This window comes from Crocuta crocuta, unplaced genomic scaffold (genome assembly GCF_008692635.1).
Source record: "Crocuta crocuta isolate KB4526 unplaced genomic scaffold, BGI_CrCroc_1.0 scaffold229, whole genome shotgun sequence".
NCBI lineage: Eukaryota > Metazoa > Chordata > Mammalia > Carnivora > Hyaenidae > Crocuta > Crocuta crocuta.
Window position 1 is genome coordinate 5,164,937 of NW_027536464.1, and position 10,365 is coordinate 5,175,301.

Consider the following 10,365-nt stretch of genomic DNA (forward strand, 5'->3'; position numbering starts at 1 on the left):
TCCTCAGAGCTCCCCACTAGGCCCCCGCAGCGCCCCCTTCTTCTCAGCCGGGTCACGGGTCCCTCAGTGAGCGAGGCTCCCAAGTCGCCTCCCCGGCCATGGCCAACGGAGTGATCCCGCCGCCCGGGGGCGCCTCCCCCCTACCCCAGGTGACTGTCGCGCGTGGGGGTGGGAGAAGACGGGAGGGACCCCAAAGAAGAGAGGGGAGTCCTCTGGCCGACCTTGGGACCCTCAAATCCAGGGATGGAGCTGGGCTGGAGGGTATGGGGTAAGGAAGAAGGGGGTTTTGGTATTTTTCAGTTCTATTGCACCCTCTTCTCCCAAGCCCTGGGAGCCTGGGATGCTGACCCAAGCCTGGGGCGCAGGGAGAAGGGATGGTTGAAGATGGAGCACGCTGGTCTCCCCCGCCCGCAGCCAGGGCTTGGAGTTGGGGAGGATGTGGGGCCATCATGGGTCAAGGGTCCTTAGGAGAAGCTGTGTGAGCCTGCAGGTCCGAGTGCCCTTGGAGGAGCCCCCTCTGAGTCCAGACCTGGAGGAGGAGGATGATGACTTGGGCAAGACCTTGGCCGTGAGCAGGTTTGGGGACCTCATCAGCAAGCCCCCGGCCTGGGACCCTGAGAAGCCCAGCCGCAGCTACAGCGAGCGGGACTTTGAGTGTGGGTAGCCTGGGGACCCCTAGTGTGGCCGCCCTCACCATCACCTTCATTGCCACCATCACCGTGCTCACCACTGGCTTGGTCACCCAGTGCCATCTTGTGCCGGACGCTGTGCTGGACGCTGTGCTGGGCCACCATGCCATGTTAAGTCATCCTGCCTCACTCACCCATCGCCTGTCCACCTTCCGGGGGAGCCGGGCCCCAGACGCAGGGGAGACATAGGGAGAAGGGCCTGAGGCCTCCCTCCGTGACCTTCATCTTCCCCAAGGCTCTGCCATACCTCTGGCCCTGCTCTCTTCTCTCTGCCTCTCCCCCTTTGCTGTATCGTGTCCTCCTATTTCCCCGACCCCCCCTTCACGACCCTTATGCCCATTCCCCCCGCTCTGCCAGGCCTTACCCATGGACACAGGTGTCGGGGGGAGCCTGGCTCTCGAGGAAGGACTAGGGTGCCCTTGTTTGAGGCCCTGAGCTAGAATAAGGTGTGTGCCCCTAGGGTGGTGAGGGGCCCTCTTCTGCTGTTGGGGACCCCAACCGGCTCTCCTGCACCCCCAGTTCACCGGCACACATCCCACCACACCCACCACCCGCTCTCGGCGCGCCTGCCTCCGCCCCACAAACTGCGGCGACTGCCCCCCACCTCTGCCCGGCAGACCAGGAGGAGGAGGAAGAAGGAGAAGACCTCTGCTCCCCCCTCTGAGGGGACCCCTCCCATCCAGGAGGAGGGGGGAGCCGGAGTGGAGGAAGAGGAGGAGGAGGAGGAGGAGGAAGAGGAAGGGGAATCTGAGGTGGAACCTGTGGAGCCCCCACCGGCAGGGTCCCCGCAGAAAGCAAAGGTACGCGGGGCTGCTCCCGAAGGAGTGCCGACTCCTCAGGGAGGGGTGCCGAGAGGAGAGGACGGGAGGTGCAGCAGAGGGGGCCCGGCTGCCTGGGCGTGGCAGAATCGGGCGGAGGGTGTTGGGGGCTGAGTCTGGGCAGGGACCCAGCCACTCCGCTTTGTCCACAGTTCTCCATCGGGAGCGACGAGGATGACAGTCCCGGCCTGTCCGGGAGGGCTGCCTTCACCAAGCCCCTGCCCTCGGTGGGCCCTTGCTCTGACAAGAGCCCCCAGCAGTCAGTCAGGTACTGGCATCCAGCCCAGAGCAGGTCCCAGGCTCCCTCCGGACCCTGGGGACCGTCCCCAGCTCTGACCCCAGAGAAGAGGGGAGGAGAGGAGAGGGGGTGGAGGAGGCGGGGAGGGGCACCCTGCCTCTCTGTCCACATGACTGACAGAGAGAGAAGGTGTCACTAGAAAGGACAGGGCTTGAGGGGGAAGGACAGAGAGGAAGGGGAGGACCGGTGTGGCGGGGGCAGGGAGCTGGACATGAACGTCCTTCTCTGCCCAGAAGGAGTGTGTGTCTAGTGCCCGGGGGGCGATTCCAGGCCCCACCCCAAACTGGGGGAGGGCAAAGGAACCCCCTAACCTGGCCCGTCTCCACCATGGTTCCGTGTCAAGTCCAAGGCTGCCATGGTACCTCCTCAGCTCCCCGAGCCCCCGGGCCCGGGCCTCCCGAGTCACTGGGGAGAAGAGCCGGCCCTGGAGCCCGTCGGCCAGCTATGACCTTCGGGAGCGGCTGTGCCCAGGCAGTGCCCTGGGCAGCCCAGGTGGCCCGGAGCAGCAGGTGCCCACCGACGAGGCAGAGGCCCAGATGCTGGGCTCCGCGGACCTGGACGACATGAAGAGTGAGTGACACCCTGGGGTGGCACACCCCCACGGGCGCCTCGCCCGTGAAGAACCTTGGAGAAGCGCTGTGCTCTCCCCAGGCCAGCGCTGGGTCCCCTCAGCAGTATCCCTGTCTGCTGGAATGTGGCCAGGGACAGGGAGCTCACTACCTCAACAAGCCACCTCTCTGGGTTGCCAGAGATTTCCCTTCACGACACCTCTGTCCTTCTGTCCTGATTCTGTCCTCTGAGTCACCCCCTGAATAAGGCAGCCCCTCTTCCACGTGGCATTTGGAGATACTACATCCCCCCTCCCCCAAGGCCTGTCTTCTTATCTTCTTTTTGGCCCCTTCACACCGGCCCCCTGAGTGTGAGCCACTCTTCTGGGTCCTGCTTTTCCCTACATCAGGGGCCCCATACTTGTCACGCCACCGCTGGCCCAGCCTGGCCGTGATCTCGGCACATTCCTTCCATCTTATCAACGCCCTGGTTTCTGTGCCACCTGTCATCACCCGCGGGGCTCTGTGCCCGGGCCAGGGGCGTCACTGACCCCACCTCCCTCCCCCTCGGAACCACAGTGTGTGGGCGTGGGTGGGAGGGAGGGCTTTGAGCTCAGTACNCTCAGGGTGGGGGCCAGAAGCAGCAGGGAGCAGGCCCAGGGCTGTGGGGAGTCAGGAGGCTCTGGGTGGGTGAGGAACACTGGTCCAGGCTTCCACCTTTTAGGAGAGCCAGGGCTCTGAGAGGGAGCAGGGGCCAAGGGCTCGGCCCCCAGGGGGAATGATGAGCCTGCGGGAGGAGGTCACAGAGCCCAACAGGGCACCAAGCCCTTGGCCTGGGGACGCTGAGGGCCGGGGCCCTGGCATGGCCCCGGCCCCCAGCACTCGAGACTCGCTGGCCTCAGAGGACTTGGAGATGTTGGTGCTGGACCTTGACGACTGTGACCCGTGGGCACCCACCCAGGGCCAGCTGAGCCCCGTGGCAGGGGGAGCAGCTTGTGAGTAACAGGGCAGCTGGCCTTTCCACAGCTGCTGGCCCAGAGGGGCGAGCAGGGAGGAAGGGACAGAGCTCAGCTCGAGTCTGCCAGATGTGTGTATCCACGGGGGAGACATGGGTGCTGAGAGAGGGCATGGGGACAGTGTTGGGTGCCTGGTGACTTGCTACAGGTCACAGCACCCCAGAGAGAGAGGCAGTGGCCATGGGGAGGGTAGGCAGCTGGGAGTGTGGACTGAGCCGGGGTCTGCCTTTTTACTGTGGTTTGGACAGGGCTTCCCTGTGTTACTTTGGGCTAGTCCGTCCCCCTTTCTGGGCTTCACTGTCTTTGTCTGTGCATGGCCATGCTGGACTATGTGGATGTGTGGACATGGCCCCTGGGCAACCGTGGCACCCACCAAGTGGACGGGCTGGGCAGAGCTCGGGGCCGGAGGGGTTGGCTATGACCGTGAGGCCCGAGCTGGACCCCCGGGACCACCAAGCCTGCCTTGTCTGCAGGTCACCGGTTGGAGGACAACCCCGGCATGCGGCGTCACCTAGTGAAGAAGCCGTCGCGCTCGCAGGGTGGGAGGGGCAGCCCCGGTGGCTTGGCGCCCATCTTGCGCAGGAAGAAGAAGAAGAAGAAGATGGATCGGAGGCCCCATGAGGTACAGGGCCCGTGGCTTCCTCTCCCCTCTCCTCCCCCAGAGCCCCCTTTTCCCTCCTCCCTGCACTGTCTGGGTGCCATGTCTCCGAGACCCCCATCCCACCTGGCGGCCCCCCGACCCTCACCTTGGCGTCTGCCTCAGGTGTTTGTGGAGCTCAATGAGCTGACGCTGGACCGCAGCCAGGAGCCCCACTGGCGGGAGACGGCGCGCTGGATCAAGTTTGAGGAGGATGTGGAGGAAGAGACAGAGCGCTGGGGGAAGCCCCACGTGGCCTCGCTCTCCTTCCGCAGCCTTCTGGAGCTCCGGAGGACCATCGCCCATGGTAGGGGCCCTGCAGGCCTGGCCCTGGGGTGCATGCCCTCTTTGCAGAGTGTGGAGTTTGGCTGGCAGCAGGCTGTCCAGCTCTTGGGGACCCCTCCCTGGAGTCCTGGGCCCAGGCAAGGTCTGGCTGCCACTCTGGAGGTGTGGAAGCTAACTGCTTGTGTAGCCGTAAGCTCCAAGGGGCAGGGCTGGGCGCTGGTATCTGGCATGGAGCCTGGGCCGCTGCAGGCCGTAGTCCACATGCAGGAGACCCCCAGGTAGCCCCCTCCCTGGGTTTGGAGGGGCCGTCCCTTGCTCTTGCATTCCCTTTGCACATCCCGCTCTCCGGCTCGGCAGGGCCACCTGGAACTGTGGGCATCGGGAGCTGGGCTCACCTGGCATGTTGGCCTGCCTCCGGGGAGCAGGACAGCTGGGGCGGGGTTTCCTCTTTGACGGGACCCTACCCCCTTCCCCGACTGTGCCCCCAGGGGCTGCCCTCCTGGACCTGGAGCAGACCACCCTGCCGGGCATCGCACACCTCGTGGTAGAGACCATGATCGTGTCGGACCAGATCCGTCCCGAGGACAGGGCCAGTGTCCTGCGCACCCTCCTTCTGAAACACAGGTGCTGGAGGGGGTGGGGGGGGTGCCTATGAGGGGGCCTTCTAGGTCAGCTGCTCTTCCAGAAGCACAGACTCACCTGTGTGGCTTTCCAGCCTCTGCTTGGATAGCCCGAGTGACAGGGAGCTTACTCCTCATTCATCTTTGGGCAGCACCAGCCATTAGAAGGTTCTTTCTTTAAAAAAAAATTGTTTTTTAATGTTTTATTTATTTCTGAGAGAGAGAGAGAGACAGCATGAGCTGGGGAGGGCCAGAGAGAGAGGGAGACACAGAATCTGAAGCAGGTTCCAGGCCCTGAGCTGTCAGCACAAAGCCTGATGCGGGGCTCGAACCTGCAAACCGTGAGATCCTGACCTGAGCTGAAGTCCCACGCTTAACTGACTGAGAGCCACCCAGGCGCCCCCCACTGACCTTTTATTTCTCATTTCTTCATGACCTCAGCCCACTAAGGGCATCTCCTCTTAACCTGCCTTACCCCCTCTTCACAGCCATCCCAATGATGATAAGGACAGTGGCTTCTTTCCCCGAAACCCATCCAGCTCCAGCGTGAACTCGGTCCTGGGGAATCATCACCCAACCCCCAGCCATGGCCCCGACGGGGCAGTGCCTACCATGGCTGAGGACGTGGGCGAGCCGGCCCCTCTCTGGCCTCATGACCCAGATGCCAAGGAGGTCAGTCGCCTTGCTCTGACCTAGGCTGGGGGACTGAGAGGGCTTCTGGTTTCACACCGGAGGCCACTGAGGGCTCCATTGAGTGGGTCTGGAAGGCTGGATGCCCGGTACCACGGGAGGCATGTGGTGGGGGGTGGGGTGGGAGGGTCTCTGGNAGGGCCCCTGCCCTGCAGAAATGGTGTCTAAATGGGATGGTGTGGCAGACTTCTGGGAGCCATTTAAGCAAGATAAGGCTGGGGTGGTTGTAGGCCGCTTGGAGGAGGGGTCCACAGCCCAGGTAGTCCCTCTGCTGGCCTGGGAGGGACGACACGGGGCCCAGGTCTAGGGGTTTGAGGACAGAGTCCTGAAGCAAGGGATGGGAGGGCCTGCCACGGCCTCCGGTCAGGGTCCCAGCCCTATTCCAGTTCTGCGTCCTCAGAAGCCCCTCCACATGCCTGGGGGAGACGGTCACCGGGGAAAAAGCCTGAAGCTGCTGGAGAAAATCCCCGAAGACGCTGAGGCCACTGTTGTGCTTGTGGGTAAGGAGGGTGGGGGGCCTGGGGTTACTGAGTGTGTGGGCGTTCTTCCACTGGGGTCTGCTGGTCCTGTGCTCTGGCCTGCAGGCCACCTCTTCCATCCCTGGCCAGGCCCCCAACTTGTCCCTGCTTTTCCTGACAGCCTCTCTTGCCGCGAGCTCTTTCTTTCTCAATCCTCTGCCTGCCTCCTCTTCAGTTTTCTGCTTTCTTGGACTGCCAAGAAATTTAATTTCTTGTGGGAATTAAAAAGGAGCACTCCTTCCTGAAGACGGTGAACGTTTCATCTCTTGATGAATCATAGTAAACATATAAACATATAAACGAATAGGGTTTCTTTAGATTGGGGTTTCTTTGTGCAGCTTACAACGTGCTCAACTGTACGTGACGGCCCCAGATGTTTTCTTTAGGGCCAGCCTGGACTGATCCTCTTTGCCCAGTGGCCTGTGCCTTACTCTCCATCCCCCCCGCCCCCCCAGGCTGTGTGCCTTTCTTGGAGCAGCCAGCGGCAGCTTTTGTGCGACTGAATGAGGCCGTGCTCTTGGAGTCTGTGCTTGAGGTCCCGGTGCCCGTTCGCTTCCTCTTTGTGATGCTGGGTCCCAGCCACACCAGCACTGACTATCACGAGCTTGGGCGCTCCATTGCCACCCTCATGTCTGACAAGGTGGGTCCCGCGGACCCTGGGCTGGGTGCTCTAGGCCTGTTCCCCTGAGCCCTACTTTTCCCCGGTCTCTCCCTGCCTGTGGTGTTGCTCATGGAGGCCCTTCTGGGTGGAGGCAGTGCTCTGGAGTGGTAGTGGAGGGAGCTGTGGGCCGAGGGGAGAAGAGGGAGCCCTGGGCTGGGCCGTAGGAAGGGGAGGTGGCTGAAGGAGGAGAAAGTTCTGGATGTGTCATGACACTTGAAGGGGAGGGCTGGAGATGTCGGTCTTTGCCGTGGCTTCTCCTCGGCTTGGACAGGAAGGTCCTCTAGCCAGGGGTGCCGTTGGAGTCCATACTGACCAGCCTGTAGAGTGTGGCTACTCTCCAGTCAGAATGGTTTGGGGGCCCCTGCTATGCCAAGCGTTGCCCCTTTAGTTCTTGTGTTGTGGAAAACTCTCAAAGCTCCTAGGGGAATAGAAAGCACTCGGAGGTTCAGGGTTGTGGCCGGCCTGTCAAACATGACTCCGCAGTTTGACAGTCGAACTGGACATGTAGACGTGGCCAGACATCCACCCTGCCTCTGGCTCTGTGACGGCCGGACACCTCCTCCCTGGAGCCCTCCCAGGGGCACTCTGGGAGGCTCAGCCCTTGCCTCTCCTGCCCGCAGCTGTTTCATGAGGCTGCCTACCAGGCGGATGACCGGCAGGACCTCCTGAGTGCCATCAGCGAGTTCCTGGACGGCAGCATCGTGATCCCCCCATCTGAGGTGGAGGGCCGTGACCTGCTGCGTTCTGTAGCCGCCTTCCAGCGCGAGCTGCTGAGGAAGCGGCGGGAGCGTGAACAGACCAAAGTGGAGATGACTACCCAGGGAAGCTTTGTGGCCCCTGGGAAAGGTCAGACCCTTTGGGGCCCGTCCCCTACCTGCCCACAGCCCCTAAGGTCACGACCCCAGCCTGCCCTGACTCCCTAACTCCGGCATGCCAGCTTCCGGCCCCTGGTGGGGAGGGCTGAGCCCAGCGACCCCCTTTGGGAGAGGGTGGTCTGTGCTCCAGCAGCCCCATGTTCCCCCAGAGCTGTCTGTGGAGTTGGGGGGCTCTGAGGCGACCCCTGAAGATGACCCCCTGCTGCGGACTGGCTCGGTGTTCGGGGGGCTCGTGCGGGATGTGAAGCGTCGGTACCCGCACTACCCCAGTGACCTGCGAGATGCCCTGCACTCCCAGTGCGTGGCGGCCGTGCTGTTCATCTACTTCGCTGCCCTCAGCCCTGCCATCACCTTCGGGGGGCTGCTAGGTGAGGGGGAGGGGAGGCAGGGCGAGGCGGCCCAGTGTCACCTTCGTGGGCTGTGGTCAGGGGAGCCCAGGGATCACTCTTGCCGGGGGCTGTGAAGTGAGAGAGGGGGTGGGAGGGGTACAAGGGGTGAGGGAGGCTGTGAGTGCCCCAGGGGTGCTGGGGGTGAGGGGTCTGGGCTCTGTCCTAGTTGGGTCCCCAGGTCAGGGTAAGCTAGATGAAGAGGAGGGGCCGGGTCCACAGAGCCAGGCCAGGGCCCTCCCGCTGACCCCCGCCCTCACCAGGGGAGAAGACCGAGGGCCTGATGGGCGTGTCCGAGCTGATTGTGTCCACCGCGGTGCTTGGTGTCCTCTTCTCTCTGCTGGGGGCCCAGCCGCTGCTCGTGGTCGGCTTCTCCGGGCCGTTGCTGGTGTTCGAAGAAGCCTTCTTCAAGGTGACAGCGCTACCCTGCCCCTCCCCAAGGATCACTTTCCAGTCCCCTGTCCCTCAGCCCAGGCGATGGGTCCCTGTGGTGTCTCCCCTCTCACCCCTTTGGAGCTCACTCCCTCCCCCGGCCATCCCGTGGGGCCCCCGGGGGGTCTCTGACCGCCGTGGGTAACCGCACCTCCCTCCTGGCCCCCAGTTCTGCCGAGCCCAGGACCTGGAGTACCTCACCGGCCGGGTGTGGGTTGGCCTCTGGCTGGTGGTCTTTGTCCTCGCCCTGGTGGCCGCTGAAGGCAGCTTCCTGGTCCGCTATATCTCACCTTTCACCCAGGAGATCTTCGCCTTCCTCATCTCGCTTATTTTCATCTACGAGACCTTCCACAAGCTCTACAAGGTGGAGGTCCAGAGAGGTCTTGGGGGCCCAGGCGTAGGTGGGGGCTGGGGAGGAGAGCATGGAAGGGAGCACATGGAGCCCTGGGAGCAGAGGGGACAGGGAGGAGGGCTCCGTTGGGTGTGGGAGTGGGGGGCTGTGACACTGGGCTGGGTCAGAGCCGAAGGGCAGGGAGCCACGCCAGAGGGTACAGGTTAGAATTCCAGCGGGGTTCAACCAGTATGTGATGGAGTGGGGCACCGTCGACACTATGGGGCTCCTTTTGCAGAGGAGTGTGTGTGTGTGTGTGTGTGTGCGCGCGTGTGCGTGCGCGTGTGTGTGTGTGTGTATGTGTGTGTGTGTGTGATGTAGCTGGGTGCCCTGTGATGCTGTTGGTGGTCAGGTGTGTGACGAGCCAGCCTTCTCCCTCACAGCTGTATGAACTCAGCGGGGAATAAAATCAGGGTCACCTGCCCAGGTAAGTGCTAGGGTAACCTTGTAACCCACACAGGTGTTCACGGAGCATCCGCTGCTGCCCTTCTACCCTCCTGAGGGGGCGCTGGAGGCCGGGCTAGACCTGAACGGGAGCACCCTGCCCCCCACCGAGGGGCCGCCCGGCCCCAGGAACCAGCCCAACACTGCTCTGCTGTCCCTCATCCTCATGCTCGGGACCTTCCTCATTGCCTTCTTCCTCCGAAAGTTCAGGAACAGCCGCTTCTTGGGTGGCAAGGTGCGTAGCTGAGGAGTGGGGAGCCCCGTGGGTCCCCTCCCCCCAGGCTCCTGCTGTCACTGCCAGTCTCTGCTCCGAGAGGGGCTTCCCCCTCGTCCCGGTCAACCCACGGACCTAAACCAAATCTGTGCAGTCCCTTCCCCGCCAGAAACTTCAGAGAAATTGAATCAGGCGAGGAGTGCCCTCTTGAGCTGGGCGGCAACCTTGGGATTTGGAGGGTCAGGTCCCAGGACTTCAGGCTCCAGCTCAGACCCAAGAGAGCAGGAGTAACAAGCCCTCACGTTCGTCTCCCGACCCTCATGTCCACCTTCTGCTCCTTTCCCCCGTTGGCGCCTCTCTCCAGGCTCGCCGCATCATTGGGGATTTTGGCATCCCCATTTCCATTCTGGTGATGGTCCTAGTGGATTACTCTATCACAGACACCTACACACAGGTGAGCGAGCCCCCCCACCCCCCGGGAGGGGATTCTCACCCCAGAGTCTTGCGAGGGAGGCCACGACATGTTCCCATTGCTGCAGTGGCCACGCTCAGGGGTGGAACTCAGCTTTCCTAGTGACATGGTGACTGCTGGGGCCGCTCTGGGGTGGGCGGGCTGGGGGCCACTGAGGACGCCAGCCAGGGGCGGGGTCTGAGGCTATGTGTGACCTTGTGCCAAGACTCCTGGAGCAGATGATGGGCTGGGGGGCAGCTGACAGGTGTCCCTGGGCCTCAGGGAGAAAAGATGTCATTCTCTGTCTTTTACCAGACCTTTTGGAAGATGGAAAACTGATTTCCCCAAAACCTGTTCACATCCAGGTTTCCTAGAGTCCTGGGACCAGGAAT

General features: G+C 62.8%; 1 protein-coding gene across 4 annotated transcripts in view; it reads left to right on the plus strand.

Annotated features, from left to right (window-relative positions):
- The first annotated feature begins 52 nt into the window (after positions 1-52).
- Positions 53-10,365, plus strand: part of SLC4A3 (solute carrier family 4 member 3) — a 13,022-nt gene continuing 2,709 nt past the window's right edge. For 2 of the 4 annotated variants that reach the window (XM_077748587.1, XM_077748589.1), the window contains exons 1-16: positions 242-656; positions 1,209-1,489; positions 1,660-1,775; positions 2,176-2,375; positions 3,843-3,991; positions 4,133-4,313; positions 4,780-4,915; positions 5,400-5,583; positions 6,002-6,101; positions 6,575-6,759; positions 7,401-7,626; positions 7,805-8,023; positions 8,305-8,453; positions 8,643-8,837; positions 9,325-9,543; positions 9,887-9,976. In XM_077748587.1, the coding sequence (XP_077604713.1) occupies positions 437-656; positions 1,209-1,489; positions 1,660-1,775; positions 2,176-2,375; positions 3,843-3,991; positions 4,133-4,313; positions 4,780-4,915; positions 5,400-5,583; positions 6,002-6,101; positions 6,575-6,759; positions 7,401-7,626; positions 7,805-8,023; positions 8,305-8,453; positions 8,643-8,837; positions 9,325-9,543; positions 9,887-9,976 (2,850 nt within the window). In that variant the 5' untranslated portion in view covers positions 242-436. Of the gene's footprint in view, positions 150-241; positions 657-1,208; positions 1,490-1,659; positions 1,776-2,055; positions 2,376-3,842; positions 3,992-4,132; positions 4,314-4,779; positions 4,916-5,399; positions 5,584-6,001; positions 6,102-6,574; positions 6,760-7,400; positions 7,627-7,804; positions 8,024-8,304; positions 8,454-8,642; positions 8,838-9,324; positions 9,544-9,886; positions 9,977-10,365 lie in introns of those variants that run through there. The other 2 variants (XM_077748588.1, XM_077748590.1) reach the window with 2 other exon arrangements.